Genomic DNA, 16,790 nt, shown 5'->3' with positions numbered 1-16,790 from the left:
ATTCTGAAGGTCCCTTCTGTTTCTGTTGGCCCGTTTCTTGCTTAGTTTGTTTGTCCGTGCCAGAACAATTTAGATCTACCAAAAGTAATGTTGGTCATTGAGTGACTGGATCTATAACAGTTCATTATTTTTTTTAAAATAGAACAAATTCTTTGGCCACTTGGTTTACACAAGTGCTGTTTCTGTTGACAGTCATGTTGATGAATAGGACAGAGAGTCAGTAAATACACAGTTGTTTGTCAGCAGGCTTTTGCTGACCTCCGCGATCTATCGCAAGCTGTAAACACTTCAGTAATTGGGCCTCAGAGAGCTCTTCACCACAGTCCCAGTGGCTGCCCTGTGGAGAACTAATGGCACTGGGATCCATGTTTAGACAAGCAGTATCTTATTACAACATTCTTAATCATTTACCACTGGAAACAATGGGAATTCTTTACAATAAGTTTACTCTTTTTTTGTGTGTGTGTTATACCCCCTCTGTGTGGAAGCAAGATGTTTTGACATGATCACTTGGGATTATTAATAAGGCTGTTTAGCAAAGGCTATAAATTACTCCTATTTCTTGTTCTTCCTCTGTGGTTGGAAACGGATTTCCAACTGAATTGGCCACTGGTCATCCAAAAAATGTTAATCACACTTTTTTTATGTCAGCAATATAATGATCGGTGGAAAGTACATTGCGGTTGCAAACCAAGCAAAAATGTACAGAGAACAGAAGCTAGTGATAGATAGTATTGGCATCTGTGGACATTTAAGGCTTCTGCTTCTGCTTTACTGACTTGGATTCTCACCTTGTTATGATGTTAGTGCCCTCACACCAAGTCCTATCACTTGCCTCCATCAGACATTTCAGGCTTCGTTCTGACATCAGTATGTTTATAAGTTACGCAATTCTAAACTGTTTCAAACCTATATGGATAAAACCTTTTTGCACTGGTAGATATTCCTCAGAATAGAAACACAATGGAACAGTGTGGAACTCTGAATGTCATATCACATGCAGACATACCTCGAAGGTCAGGAAACCTCAGGCTCACTCACATAAACATGCCATAAAGTAATATGCCGTCGTGACTTATTCACCACATAGTTTGAAATACACTTGGGCAACTTTAGAAATATATGGGATCAGTTGCCCTTTCCCTGTGCATGGTTCCCAAGAGAAAGAACGCATCATAGCTTAGGTATGGGGAATCTGCATGATGCTAGGAACCATCTGTCACTCATTACATCCTTCTGTTTAGAGAGGAACTTATCAAAGAGTTATAGTTTCTCTTTTGTAGAATTTCTGAATTCTAGTGAGGACCTTGTTGAAATATGGTTCACCCATGATGACTAATACCCACTTACAAGGCATGCAGTGCTTTAGATTGCTACGCTGAGCCCGCACTTCTTTGTGTGAGTCACTCATACTTACAGCAGTGTTTGTGCAGAGAACAAAAACCATCAAATGGCAGTTAAGACTAACGAAGGCAGGAAATGTTTACTGTCCTTTGCATGATTTGAACCTTTTCTTGCTTGTTTTTGTTTGTTTGTTTCTTGTACTTGTTTTTGCTTCATAGTTACTCTCTCAGTGACCTTGTACACTCAGCAAACATGCCATCCAAAGCAGACAGAAAAGTAATTAAAGAGTCTTTTAAAGAACATCAGAAAGTAGGCTGGTGGAATGCTATTAGTCCCCACTGTTGCTGCAGCGCCTGGACTGTAGTTGAGCCCTGGCCAGTCAGTTTATTGGGCTGTAGTTGTCGTGCTTTGGGTCCAGAAACCATTGGTGTGCTGCAGTGGTCTTTTGTGTGTTCAGTGGCTTCCTCCTCAATCACCACTGGGCCTCACAAAGAGACCTCAACTGGCTCGAACCACCCTGACCAATGGGAGAGTTAAACTCACCATAGAGGTCACAAGATTACAGGCTACTTTACTCAACACGAAAAAAAAAGAAGTCAAACAGAACGCTGAAGCCATGGAGCTATAGTGACTTTAAAACCATAACATTGGCAGTGTATGGAGAGACATACTGGCAAGTCTGGCATCCGTCTGACAAGCAGGATTTCTCTCCTCACAGCCGTCCTTATCTGCAGTGGTCTGATGATGGGTGTCTCTGGTTATGGCCAGTGTCTTATATCATGTGGTTACTGTGTATTTGCACAGACAGCTTTAGTATATCGTAGACTACTTTAAGTCCTGCTTAATGGTTGGGCACAGAGTTATATCCATTCCAGTCTGATCATAGGAGGAAACCCCAATATCATAGTTTCTGTAAATGGGGACTTAACCCTCTGGGGATCCCAAATACTTAGGGTTTTGCAGGGCCCCCTTGGTTTACTTTTTTGGAGGTCTGCCAACTTTTGCAACTGGCCTTTCTTGGAATACTTACCTGTAGTTTAGTGGCTTGTGCAGACAACTGGACGATCACATTTGTTGGAACAAAAGGTATTAACAACAAATATAAATAGTAACGTTAGCACTTTATTATCTCAATGTTTTTCAGGATTCAAAAACTCTACAATTGCTGTATTATTATTCTGAAAGCCTCCAGACTCTCAAACTTTCCGTTCGTGTATCCGAGATGAATGCGCGCCAGTATTCCCATGCAGTTAATGAGAGCGAGGAGAGAGCTCCTAGAAATCAAAGCAGCTTTAAAGGCGCTTGCTTTGGTCAGTCCACCCATAAGCTGCTGTACCACATCTTGGCCCTGTCTTTTGTTCTCACATCGAGGTTTTAATACTGTAGCCCTTTATCCAACGCTCTTTAAAGAAATCTCAATGTTTAGTGAAGTATACAAGGAGACTTAATGAATCGTGAAACTGCTTTAGCAATCAAAGCAGTAACTGTGAATGGAATTGGGCCCCTTGATTCACTTGGGAAACCTTTCCGATCTCCGGGCTAGTCAAAAAATATGTCCCCATTGACCATTATAATTTATACTATTGAACTGCAGTAAAACAAATTGACCTGTATATTTCAACTTTATTTGTTACCATCAACCAGTGAATCATACTGTCAACAAAGAAGATGTGGAGGGGGGACCTGATAAATGTTAATATTAACCAGGATTTAAATTAGACCTGATTTTGCGCTCTCGTTAAAGTTTAACTGAGACTGCAGTGGTGATAAGATTTGGGGGGGGTGGAGAATTGTAATTGTCACCGAACGAGAAAGCAGCGAGAAAATGGAGGAAAAGAGTTGGCTCGCCAGGCCAAGAGAGCATGAAATGGAGAGAGACAGACAGGCCCGGTGGAAGCCTGACAGGAGAAGCCCAAAACAGAACCACATGCTGGGTGTTCACAGACACCCACAGAAGCCAGTCAGGAGAATCCGACTAAGTGTGAGAACGGAACATATCAGCCGAGCCAGAAAGCCGAAAGCTTGTGGGGGTTAGAGAGGGTGTGTGACTTGTGGGCCTTTGATGGTTAGATCATTACTTTCCTCTCGTGTTATATTTTCCTTTTCTCCAAAGAGGGTTTTCTCCATATTCCTGACATTACTGATTGCAAAGCTTTCCAAAATGTTTGATACGTTTCTGCATATCGGAGGGATGTCCACTTTGCTTCTTAATACTATGATGAAAAAGAGATGTTGCAAAAAAGGATACTATCCAACTTGGTATGGTTTTCCTAGTTATAATTATGTCTGCATTAGAATCTGAAACTGTACAGTCCCTCTTTTTAAACTCTCCATCATTAAGAGAAATAAGCTTCAAAGAACATGGTGGTTGGCTATCTACTGCAATCCACGCCACAGGCCCGGACCCATTTTCACTTGTGGCAAGTCAACAACTGGGTTCTCTTGCCAAGGAAGTTGATTAGTGCTCCACTAATTGCCAAGAGAGATGACCTACAGTCTGTGGGTTGGTATCATTCACTGCAAAGTAAGAAAGTCAGCTGTGTTAAGAGACTGTTTGTCAGATGGGTAGACCAAGAATTGCAACGGCGTAGGAAAGTATGGAAACAAGAGCACTTTTGATGGCATACCACAAAATGACATAATACCAAGATGTGGTGAAGCTGTTCTTGACAGGAAATGGCAACAAAAATCCTTTTGGTTCTCCAGAACAGCACGGAAAGAATTAGTTGGAAGATTGCACCTCTTGTGTGGCCCTAATGTTACATGAAAATGCAAACAAGGAAAAGGATTCAGAGGGTTTTTTTTTTCCGCCATGCACCATTGATCAGAAAACAGCTGACGCATGATTTCCCTTCACATTTAACCGCTGGCTGATATAATGTAATAATAATCTATAATTTATCTAATTGTAGGCCTAAGTCTCTACGAGCATTATTGTTAATTGCAAAGTCTTTCTATATATAGCTTGCAATAAAATTGTACTCTGAGATGGGTTGAATAAGTTCATTTTCTTTCTAGTTTGGGCTCTGAAGGGAATATTTATTTTCTCTCTTTCTGTGAATGGTTTTTGAGAAGGGGCTAAGTAAAGTCCCAATTCCTTTTGTACAGTTTGGATTGAAAAAAATAAAACAATTCTCGTCTATGTTCTGCTGTTTTCCAGCTCCACATCACAGTCACCCCGAAGAGTGTTAAGCTGAACGTGGACTGTCAGGAGGTTGGCGAAAAAGAAATCAAAGAGGCAAAGAATGTCTCCACAGATGGCTACGAGGTGCTCGGCAAAATGAAGTCTGGTGGCGGCAAGAGGGAGTCAGCAACAGTAAGTGAAAAATTGCTGGAAAAAGGCTCTGAGCGATCTCCAAGGAAGAGCAGCTATCTAAAGGAATCAAGAACCCCATTGTTATGCTTAGCTTTTTGTCCATCGATGGGCTATTAAGACTTGGCGAGTCCAGCCCCGGCACTGAAGAATGCCCAACGCTGGATGGATAGTTGCACAGGACACTCGTTTATTACCTGCCCTGTGCTCAGTGGGTTCTGCGTATGTGGCCATGTTTTTGCATTCCCCATTGCTTGGAGTCAATGGAAGCCATCTGTAACATCCGTTTGTGCTTCTTTTTTCCCCTCTCTTGTGCAGTTCCAGCTCCAGATGTTTGATATTGTGTGCAGCTTGGGTTGGACCACCAGAGACAGATGTTGTGACCTGCCAGCTACGGTAAGTGATGCTTTTGGTACAGATAGTCTTGCTGGGGGGAGAAAGGGGAGGATTTGCTTTGTCGTTGTTCAGTCGGATCACTTAACCCTGGCAGGGGGGGGGCTAAATCTTCTCTCAGCAATGTCATCTCCACAGATGAATCTGTTAGGGGTGTCATCAGGCCTGCTCTACTTCAAAGGAGGCTTGTCAGAAAGGAATGGGCAGTTTGCCTGCGGAGAGACAAAGGAATGATAAATGAAGTGTCCTCAGTGTCTTGTGCTTTGCAGCATGTTATTACGTGCACATACATTTGTGAATATATTCCCATGCAGATGTAGCATCCAACTGAATGAGAAGGTCTGGATGACGCTGCAGGTTTATGTGTGTCAGTGTAGTTACAACCAGGAGCATCTAAGTGATGACTAGTCAATGTGTATGATCATCATTTGTAAACTGTCATATTTCACAGAAACTGTTTCATATTAAAGTATGACTTCTTTAGATGAACATATGAAAGCTTTGGTTTTGATATGAAGCCATGTTTAGAAGTTAGGTGTAATGGTCATTACAGTTTGTTTTAAGTCATGCAGTCAAGTTGCCGTTGCTAATTTATTCAGAAAGTATAGAAAGTTGCAGTCGCTGGCTTCCTTGACTCATGTCGGATTATGTCATTTGCATGAAGCCTAATGCAGCTGTAACGGCCATGCTTTAAAGTCTAGCATGTAATGTGGCTCGATATATATTCCCAGTGTCATACAGATGATTGAGTCCAGCTGTTCTGCACAGCTACCACATTGATCAAGGTTCAACAGCAAAAGTCTTGACATCCATATTTGCAAAGCCAGTCAGACATAAAGGATTCAGCTTATTTTGTGTTTCCTAGTTACGTTCTACACAGTACCTCTATTCATTCATGTAGTTTTTGGTTGCAAGTGAATTTAACTAAATGTTTGGATTAAAAGTGTGCCAATTTGGAAAATAAGTCTCAATTGGATTCAGCATTGCACTGCATCACTTGACATTCCCTTACAGGACAATATAATAACATTCTTTAATTTCATACTAATAACACAAATGTATTATTCTTATTTAACTACCTGGTTGACAATGTTCTATATAAAGGGAGCTTACTTTGTGATCTTTAAATCCTGTCAGTTAGCGAACCATTTCACTGTATGGCAACACTCCTGGTTCTTTTCAATGAGTAGAACCTCTCTGTGCTTCCTTCATCTTAATGTCTTTGAACAGTTTCTGGGATCTTTTCCCATAAACTCAAGTGGGGTGGCGGAATGTAATTTCCTGCTTCCTTTTGACCAGTGATGTGGCGCTCTGTGTCTGAAGCACCAATCCAAGCTTGGACCCATGGGTCAGTTGATCCCTCTGTTCAGCTACCAGAGGGAGAGAACCAAGGAGAGCCGCCGCCCACAAAATGTTTTTTTTTTTCTCCAACTCAATCTCATCTCTCACTCTCTTTGTCTTCTGCCCCTTCTTTGTTTCACCACCCCTCTTCCTGTCCTCCCCAAACCCGTTTTCCTTTCCCAGAGAGATGAGGCTAAATGTCCGGCTCTGCCCCACTCCTGCACATGTGCACAGGATAGCATTGGTCCTCAGGGGCCCTCCGGCCCTCAGGTAAATCCATTAAAGCTCTCTTGTCAGTCGTCAGGCCCCCAAAGTCATCACAGGCCCACTCAGCATGCTGTTTGTGATGATGTGGAAAGGTGTTCTGTTACAGGGATGGAGGGCCATCTATCCCTCCGGCCATTAACGCACGCCTGCTCTTTAGATTTAGCAATAACAAGGGGACACCTCCTCTCCACTCACTACTTCTGCATTTGACCAAGAAAGTTAGCATTGCATTAGTGAATAGCACCATACGTATCTGGAGGATATACTGTAGCAAGCACCCTACGAACAGGCAGTTTATAGACCCAGCTAGAAAAAATGTTAACAGAGACAGAGCAGGAGATATGGATGGCAAGTAGAGACTCAAAGAAGCCTTGGACTGAGCATGCATGTCCATGCGCGTGCTCCATGACCCTCTAATCCCGAGGGGCTCGGCTCTGAGGACTTCCGATGCATGTTCTGGAGATGTCTCCAGGGGAAGTGGGCAGGGCTGACTGCTTTTCTGTGCTGGCTTTTTCAGGGAGCTCCCGGTACCAAAGGCCCGCGTGGAGACCGAGGCGAGTCAGGCCCTCCGGTAAGTAGCCCCATTAAATCACTTCCCATCCTCCCTTCTGAGCAGCCGAGAGCCCATGCACAGCTGTGGAACAGTGGCCACCAAGTGTTAGCCTGCATCAAGTGTACACACACACAGACAGACACACACGCACACACACACACACACACACACACACAGACAGACACACACACACACACACACACACAGACAGACACACACACACACACACACACACACACACACACACATCTGAACTCACTTAATCTACTCAATCACAGTGTGCATTCTCCTTCCTTGTGTTTTAAATATGGCAAGATGTCTAGATTTAATCACAAACAAGGTGTCTTTAATTTGCCATTACTCAGGATAGGACACCGTTTGAGTTTTTTGGGGAGGGAGTAGGGAGGGAAGGCTTGCTCGGTGATGGCTTTACTGCCTCCTGTTTCATATTTGCAGCAGTGTGATATATTTATATCTGTGTTCTGCTTAGGGTCCTATCGGTCCACGAGGAGAGCAAGGACTCGTCGGTCCAATGGGGCCTCCTGGCCCACAAGGACCACAAGGGCTGTCCCTTCCAGGAGAGCCCGTAAGTCATGCTACAACCCCGGCTGGGAAAATGTAAACATCATCGGACCTCTCTCTCTCTCAGTGCATGAGCCTCTGCAACACAGTCAGTGACGTTTATTAGCATTTCCTAATACATTCTGAGCACTGTGGGAGACGCTGTGGAGGAGAAAGCTCTGCAGGGCTCTCTGATTTACAGCGCGGCGTCTCAGACCTCTCAAGTGCAAGAGTTATGTTGAGTTACATTATCGTTACGTTGTCCAGTCACTCCCTTTTCCTTGAGGGTGATGCCTGAGAAAGAGGGAAGATGGTTAAAAATAGACGTGTGTAGCTTTGTAGATATGGGGCTGTGGTGTGAAAGTTCACCCTCACAGTTGTCTCTCGTACCACAGGGCCGTCCCGGACCGAAAGGAGATGCTGGTGATGCTGGAATCACTGGACGTCAGGTAAGGGCTGCGTAGTTTGGCTTGGCAGAATGTTTAGCTCTCTTCTAGATTCTCACACATTCCAACAGATGTCATGTTCTGTGGAGAACACACTTGAATTTATGAATCAAAACAATCTTATTTCAGTGCTCTGCCAGTTCTGGAGAAGAATTTCATTCATCTGTTTCATTTAAATGAGCATGGTGAAAGAGGAGCACTCCTATCTGTAGATTTGCTTTCTTCACTGATGTAGTCTTTTTTCAGTGATTTGATTTATGGCCACAGCTGTCACATGAATCATGATTTCAGAAAATGCTTGTGGCGCTATTAGTAGCTCTCATAGCTTATTAGTAGTGCATATGTCAATGTCATCCCTCAAGGCCATGTCGACAAATTAAGCTTGGTTGCTTTGTGTGGTCGTCTCTTTAGATTGAAGATGATAAGTAAGTAAAAGCTGCTGCATTGCTGTTGATGAGTACAGTAGTGTATTGACAGGAATTGTTCTCTCTCCTCACAGGGTATTCCTGGTCCTGCTGGTCCTACTGGTCCTCCCGGGCCAGGTGGAGCAAGGGTAAGACTCATAGCACATGGGGGATGCCACCCACAGTGGTAGTTTTCCACATTCAACTTCAGATACTGTAACCCCCAACCAAACAACAACAACGCAATGCCCAAATTCAGATGCCCCCAACCAAACTTCCTCTCATGCAGCCACTCAAGTGGAGTCCATTTGCAGTGTGTGATTGTCTCTATCTCTGCCTCAATAGGGACAACCCGGCCCCGAGGGCCCATCCGGACCCAGAGGCTCGCCTGGACCAATGGTGAGGGCCATGCTCCCCCTGCCCCACTTTTCCTCCCTCTCTTCCCCCCTTCTCTTTTCCCTGTCCTTATGCAAAACAAGTGCACTTTCATTTCTGATTGATGCTTAGCAATTACCCCTCGGCTCCAGAGCATAGCTCTGCCGTTTTCAGGAGGCGAAGTCTGCACGCCTGTAGCATTCCCATGATGAGAATAAAGCGTGCATCTAATTTTCTGTGCTGTGGTTTCCTCTTGCCTCCAGTTAATGGCCCCTCAATATCAATAGGCGTCACGCCAACCCTGCATTCGCATGGCTATACTATGCGCTGTCTCTGTGTTCTCCTGAACCCGAGTTGTGGTTTTGTTCCCCCCCATCATATGTTAGTGCTTACAGAGCCCCAGTTATTAGCTTGGAGGGTTTGTGATGGTTGACTTTACCCAGCATGACTAACAGAGTGACAGCTGATGAGTGTATTCTTTCCCCTCTTCCAGGGAAGCCCAGGATCACCCGGAATGCCAGGGGCACAAGGAAACACAGGAAAACAAGGAGAACCAGGACTTCCTGTATGTTAACGCTTTGGTCACACAATTCTTTAGTGTAAACAGACCTATGGACACAGTACACACTGATGCATTGAAAACCAAAGATGAGTTGAGCTGTGAAACAATGGAGGACTCTATTAACAGCATTTATGGGAAATGTAGTGTTAATTAGCAGCCATTACATGGCATAAAACTTTAGGTCTTTTCCATGCCATTTGAAATCTCTTGAGGAATCACAACCGTTCTTAATTAGAAACTGTGGTGTTGATTTGTTTCACATAGAAAACACCATAAAATAAATTGAACTTGGAAGTTTGTGAAATCCTGTTGTTCAATTGGTCCGTGTTGATTTCAGGGCCTACTGGGTGTGAAGGGAGAAAAAGGAGAGAAAGTAAGTGAAACATGCACATGTTGTCTTGCTGCATGCTTTTGAAAATAGACATCAAAGTCTTGACTAAACTCTCTTCTTTCTGTTGCCATCAGGGAGATACTGCATCCCAAAACATGATGCGCTCCGTCGCCAGACAAGTGTGTGAGCAACTGGTCAACCGTGAGTGCCCTCATTGTATATCTCTCAAGCGTGCTTTCATCAAAGACAGGCTATTGTGTATTGTGTATACATCTAATGTGGTTTGTGGGTTCAATACCCACTGTTGTGCCCTTGAGCAAGACACTTAACCCCCAGTTGCTCTGGGTACAATAGCCCCATAATATCATTGACATCTGTCGCTTTATCATTGACATCTGTCGCTTTGGACAAAAATTTGCTTAATTAATAAATGCAAATGTGTAAATTGTTCACAGGACAAATGAGCAGAATCGACATGATGCTGAACCAGATCCCGAGCGGTTACCGCAGCAGCGTCGCTGGTCCTCCCGGGCCTCCTGGACCGGCTGGCAACCAGGGTCCACGCGGAGAGCCAGGACAGGGTGGGCGCAGCGGTTTCCCTGGAAACCCCGGTTTACCAGGACCACAGGGCGAGAGAGGTGAGGAGCTCGTTCTCAAGGCTGTTTATTTGATGGCTTTTGGTTTTGCCTGACTACGATTCTTTAAACTGGATTATTATGTTCATGAGGTATTCTTAACATTTGTTGTCTTTGGTGCAAGCCACTGAAAAGTAACCAACCAGTTTTGCGGCTGTAAAGTTAGACCTGTTCAGATTCATTAAGAGTCACTGAATGACATCTCAGTCCTTGAAACCAATTCATTCAAGATTCTAACCGTCTTGAATTAATGACTTGAAATATGTAAGATAATCTTATTTTGGATTTCACATCCAACAAAACTGTCTTCTCTTAGAAAGGGAAGTGAGGTCTAAGGCATTGCACAATGTGGTGTAGACCTGTTGGCATGTGGAGTACCGTAACTCCTTGCACCATTTGGCAGTAAAAGCACAATTTCACTGATGAATTTCATGAATATCTGCAAACAACAAATCTCAGTCCATTAGTAAATTGTTGAAGATAACGGAACAAGATGGAAGACACGCGCTGGTGGAGCGATAAGATCACGAGGCAGTAATTTGCTCAGGTCTCTTTGCCACTAACGATTGTTTTTGGCTTCTCCTTCTTGTCCATCACACAGGAATGCCCGGAGAAAAGGGTGAGAGAGGAAGCGCCGGAGTCGGACAGCGAGGACAGAGAGGACCAGCTGGTCCACCTGGTACGCACCCCCACACATCCATTCACGCCAACAAACTAGTCCTTCACACTTAACACCGTTTTGTGTTGTGTGTGGTTCCACTGTTTTTTTAACAACTTTAAACAACAGCATGAGAAGTCTCAGTGTGTCCCCCGTGCTGAAAGGCTGAGAGCTCTGTCTCCCCCCACAGCACATTCCTCAACCCAGCCGTTGGAGTTGTGAAACGCATGTGGACCAAAGAGAAAGCACAGCAAAGCAAAACATCACAGTTGAGATTGACTCATTATGGTAGAGAGGTTGGGAGGGGATGGGGGTGTCGAGATTTACCTTTATGTATTTCTTGAACCCTGGTTTTCGGCAGCTGTGCATCATAAATTAAATCTCAGTTGGTCAGATGTATTGCCAGCCACTCTTCTCTATTCCTGAATTTATGTCACTCTCGCCGGTGAGTGACCCTAGGGCAGATGTTTGTACACATCAGACTGTCATTAATCCACATTCATGGACACGCACAGCTGACTTGCACAGTGTCCCTTATCGGTCAGGAAGGCTAGTGAAAATACAACTCAGAAGACTTATCTCACCCAATTGAGCCCCTAATTTTGTCAGTCCTACACTGTTTCTGTCGTGGAGATGATGACTCCCAACTGTCCGTGGGATTTCAAATGAGAGGAGATATAGATGAGGTTTTCAACAGCTCCGGCATGACGTCTGTTGAGTATTTTGGCAGAAAAAAAAAAAATGTTCAAATCAGCATTTATGACCATCACCCACGTACAAATGACTATTCAGTAAGTTGCTCTGAGCCCCCGGAGTCCCAGAGATGTCATCTATAATGCTGAGGAGGGGAGAAGCGGAGGCAGTCTAAGTCCACTCTCGCTCGTACAGACACTGCCAAAGTCTTGTTTCTGTGAATGAACTGATGGCAAAATGTGTGTGAATGCGGTACAGTAGAAGGAAGCTTACGACCGATGACTCATTGTTTAAGAAGTCGGGGTGGGGGGGTTAGGCTGGAGGTGGTGGCGGATAATCAGATTGTTCCTTCAACGAGCGCCTGCTCTCTGGAGCTTTTCATCGACAGCACATGTGCTGATTTAAGGGAGCGAGTCCGAGCAGACAGGGGAGAGGGAGAGGGGAGGGGGGAAATCCCAAACTTGGTTTATGTTGTCTAGACGGACGAGGGCAGGGGGTAACTCCGCCGAGGACGGAATGCTTTCCCCACTGTTTTTTTAATTGAGCCATCTAAACATTTAAATTACAGTGCAAGAAACCAGTTTTCCCCCGCACCACGACCACTCGGGACGGTGCGAGGGTGATGTCAGTAGGCTGCTGATGGCATGTCTTAAGCCCCCCCACCCCCTGTACACCCGCACGCACACACACACTCTTACCCTCCACCCCACCCCCTCTCTCTCTTTCTTCCAGGACCACAAGGCCAATCGCAGACCGGCCCTCCCGGTCCTCCTGGCTCATCTGGGGAACGTGGTCAGTCTGGCCGGCAGGGATCCCCAGGAGTTAGGGGACCCCCGGGACCCCCAGGGTACTGTGATTCTTCCCAGTGTGTCGGTATTCCTTACAACGGACAAGGGTACCAGGGTGAGTCACAGAGTCTTACATTAGGCTAGGGGGTTTGTCTGCTAGAATGATGACGCATGTTTTTAATGGAGACAGAGCTAACAGATTAATGTTATGTTGAGTGATGTTATTTGAATATGGCATGAAGACAATAATGAGTCTGTTCCCATTAAAGCATTAACACCCCAATTTTAACCTGTTTGCAGGTACAGCATAGTAAGCTTTCTAGAGCCGCCTGTGCTGCTTACAGTTTGAAAACCTGAAAAAAAGTCCTGTTTCTGAGATAGTAGCGCACGCGCTGATGAATCCTTAAGGATAACCACCATGGACATGATGAATGAACATTTGCTGAGCGACGTTAAAAACCAAGCCAAACAAACAAACAAAGCAACAAGCAAAACAAACCCCAGAGGGAAGTGGACTGTCACTAACATCATCTCACAGCTACTTTTTTATGAAACGCCAGAGTTGGCAAACATACGGTGGCCTGTTTGCATCCCAAACTGTAGGAAACAGTGTTACAGGGCTTCTCTTGACATAAGGAGCATGTCCAACTACTAACCAAGTGGATGTCGTAGCTGAGACAAGGGGAGTGTTTACTTTAGCTGCTAAATATCCGAATCAGTGATATTTAGTGGTTAAAATGCATGATTGCATTCCCCTCTGAGACCAAACATCTTCAGCCTGGAAGACATATGTAAATAAACTAATTGTGCCTTGTAAATGATGTTTGAATAAAAAAGGGAAACCATGAGTTAACACCTCATCCAGAGCTTGTGCCTTTTAACACGCTGCTTGCTGACTGCCAACATAACCTCTGTTTGTTATTTTTGCCTTGAGTGATGTAAACAACCTTTGCTCAGGTTCCCAATGTAGCATGTGCCCATTTGTACATGTAACCATGACAACATCTTTGTATTTGCATAACTGGTGCACATTAGGTCACATCTTGTCACTTTTTTGTTTCAATTGTGTTTACTCTTGTTTTATTTTGTATTAATTAATTTGTTCATGTTATACCTCAATATGATATGAGGATGAGGGCCTTGACGGCTCTTAGAGAATTAATGGCTGGTGGTAATCTTTACAAGAATTTTAATTATTCTATGTTTTTTCACTACAAGTAAAACAATTATTTTTAATAAGATTATTTTAGGAAATGTCTCTTAGATTGAGATAATTATGGTTTGTAAGTGAGCATGAATCCTTTTTTTTTGTAAGTTTTATATTTGTAGTGATATGAAAAGATGATGAATGTTTCTCCATACACTTGAGGTATGTTTACAGTATACAAAGCCTTGACAGTTCATGCATGCAAAAACATCCAAAACTAAGTTTCTGTTCAATTGGACAACCCAATATCTCCAACCAGACGGTTACCAGCCTGCGCCCAACAACCGTGTAGTCTCCGTACCAGAGGGGGAAACTGACGATACAGAAATACAATCTCCCGGTTATTTACAAAACCAGCGTGGAAAGAGATCTCTATCAAGAGAGGAAACAGAGAGGATATAGAATCATAATCAGCCAAGAAGACTGTTTTCTCTGAATCCTTGGAAGTTGTTTAAAATTCTGGTTATTTTCAAAGATCATGTGGATAGATGTATAGTAAAGAGTCACAGCACTATAAAACATGAAATTCAGTAACAAAAGCTTGTCATTTTCCTCCCATTTCTTACTCTTACTTCATCCAAAAACCCTATGTGTGTGCCAATTGTCCTGTTGTGTGTTTTTGCCTATAACATGTCTGCATCTGTGATCATTTAAGGCCAGCGTTAAATGCACTAAGGATGTTAACATCAAATTTCACCTGTTTGTGTGAAACTAACCACTAGTCTCCACATGTCCATTTGATAAGTCATATTTTGAAATGTGGAAGTGTTGTCATTGATTGTTTTTGTTGTTCATTTAAGTAAAGAGGGTTGTCAGTTCATGTTCACCTGCAGTTCATTGTCTACAAAATGTGGCTTTATTTCATTCTTTCTGTCAAAATATTATTTACCAGTTTTATTATACCAACTCACAGCTGACTCTTACCAATGGTGGAATTGTCTGTGTTGTATATTTAGTAAGGATTCTTTTTCTAAACCAGAATATAGTTTTTTTTATATATATCAATACCGATGCAGTTGAAATTTGTGTGCATGACTATAGACATAGGATTGCTCCAGTTGTTTTAACTGCATATTGTGAATTCCACAGCCTTATTTTCTTATTTATTTCTGGACCACAGGAGGCATTTTTCAATAAAACTACTGAAAATTGGTCATCTGTGTTAATTCATCTTCTTTCTTAAGAAGTAAGCTTAACTGGGAAATATCTATATAGCATGTATAGCATATAGCATTTTTTTTAAATAGAGTAGAGTCCATGTTTATCGCTTTAACCTCAACTTCTAGCATGAAACCTATTGTAAATAGAAAACTGGATTCTAGTATCTAACATTTTGTGTACAACATCTAACAGAAGACATTTTTGCAGTCGTTGATCTATAAAAACAATTCAACAGGGTTACTGATGCTTGTCCTTGAAGTTGTGCCCTTAAAGTAATCTTTGAACACTTTTTCTCTAGAATTGTCGATCAAAGGATTTTTTCAGGAAAAAAGTGGAGAAGCAAACTATTGAAGGAGTGCACTTGGGCCTCGGAGCCTGTAGTCTGGAATGTAACGTTACATAACATTCTCTGAATGTGGAGCGCAAGACAAAATGTGCTATTTTGTTTGATTGCACAATTGCTTTGACAGATGTGTTGAACATTTTCCAAAAGACCTTTTTAAACCTATGTACATAAAATATATGACATTATTAATACAGCATAAAACAGTACATAGCTGATGATAATCTATTTTTATGCTATAGTTCTGCTGCCTGGCTTTTTATTAGAGACCATGTGACAACAAACAAAACTCTCCCGAAATATATCCCTTTTAAACCTCTGTAAATACAGTGTTTTGCAAAAGCTTTCTTCAAACATTTTTCATGTCATAAATTTAAGTCATCCTGGGTTAAAGTGTCTGCAAGCATACTTTTTTTTAACACTGATGACATTTGGTTGCAACGACTGAAATAAATCCTCAGTAGAGTTTCTCTGAGTTTGAAACGTAGTGTTGTCCAATAGTCATGTTGTCCTAATTTAGTTGGACAAGTTTTTCAAGGGGCTGTAATGAATTGGGGTAAAACAATCTATCGTTTATCATTTCCTGGGATCGGTTAATTTACTTTTGATTTACTTTTAATGAAGAGTTAACTAAATTGACTACTTTTTGGCTTTTTGTTCTGATTGACAGATACAGTACCCTTTCCTCAGTAGTTCAGTTGAACTGAACAGTCAGGCTTTCATTACTAAGAGACTCCATTCTGAACTCTCCCATTCTCTCGGAGTGTGTCTGTACGTTTCACCAACCAGAAGCTACAAAGGAATCAGTGACTGGGCCACCGGGCTCTCAGTCTAAACAGTGTAAACGCGTGATATGAGATCATCAGAGCATCATGAGGCGGGCAGGAAAGCGCAGAGAGGTTTGTTCTTAAATCTTGAAGTGCTAACTCGATTAGCTGGTCTTGTTGTGTAATACCATGCTAACCTAAATGTATTTTTCATTTTACTTACCTAAAACAATCAGGTAACAGCCTAACTACAATGGTATGTGATGTTTTTCCATCAATTGTGCACTTTTTAAAAATTGGTCCGATTGCTTGGGAGCTATGAGGGAAACTTGAATTGAAGATAAATGTTTTCAGTTTCCTGGAATGAAGCTTGTTGGTGACTTTTCATAATGAAGGTTCTTGGAACTGTTTGGAGCAACTTTCTTGTCCCAGGGCTCAGAGTAAAAGACGACCATTCTTTGAGAGGATGGGCTCCGTGCAGGTCCTTAGGAATCAATGATGCGATAGGACGAGGCCTCTGTAGATTTCTTCACTTTTGATTGGTTCGGAGGCTTTGCTCTCTGAAAAGAGCCTGTACTTACATAATAATTGTGGAAACGCATTATGGGAAATTAATACTCTGGTGGCTTTCATTTGATAGATGAGAAT

The 16,790-nt window shown here is 42.8% G+C and overlaps 1 protein-coding gene across 4 annotated transcripts in view; it reads left to right on the top strand.

Moving 5' to 3' along the window:
• Positions 1-15,025, top strand: part of col12a1a (collagen, type XII, alpha 1a) — a 56,816-nt gene extending 41,791 nt beyond the window's left edge. For 3 of the 4 annotated variants that reach the window (XM_048227289.1, XM_048227291.1, XM_048227292.1), the window contains 15 exons: positions 4,505-4,660; positions 4,976-5,053; positions 6,575-6,661; positions 7,176-7,229; positions 7,702-7,797; positions 8,168-8,221; positions 8,718-8,771; positions 8,968-9,021; positions 9,491-9,562; positions 9,897-9,932; positions 10,025-10,091; positions 10,346-10,528; positions 11,127-11,204; positions 12,609-12,779; positions 14,131-15,025. In XM_048227289.1, the coding sequence (XP_048083246.1) occupies positions 4,505-4,660; positions 4,976-5,053; positions 6,575-6,661; positions 7,176-7,229; positions 7,702-7,797; positions 8,168-8,221; positions 8,718-8,771; positions 8,968-9,021; positions 9,491-9,562; positions 9,897-9,932; positions 10,025-10,091; positions 10,346-10,528; positions 11,127-11,204; positions 12,609-12,779; positions 14,131-14,273 (1,383 nt within the window). In that variant the 3' untranslated portion in view covers positions 14,274-15,025. Of the gene's footprint in view, positions 1-4,504; positions 4,661-4,975; positions 5,054-6,574; positions 6,662-7,175; positions 7,230-7,701; positions 7,798-8,167; positions 8,222-8,717; positions 8,772-8,967; positions 9,022-9,490; positions 9,563-9,896; positions 9,933-10,024; positions 10,092-10,345; positions 10,529-11,126; positions 11,205-12,608; positions 12,780-12,964 lie in introns of all 4 variants that reach the window. The other variant, XM_048227290.1, reaches the window with a different exon arrangement.
• The last annotated feature ends 1,765 nt before the right edge of the window (positions 15,026-16,790 follow it).

Source organism: Alosa alosa, chromosome 19 (genome assembly GCF_017589495.1).
Source record: "Alosa alosa isolate M-15738 ecotype Scorff River chromosome 19, AALO_Geno_1.1, whole genome shotgun sequence".
Taxonomy (NCBI): domain Eukaryota; kingdom Metazoa; phylum Chordata; class Actinopteri; order Clupeiformes; family Clupeidae; genus Alosa; species Alosa alosa.
Note: the sequence above shows the minus strand (reverse complement) of the source record. Positions and strands in the feature narration are given on the sequence as shown.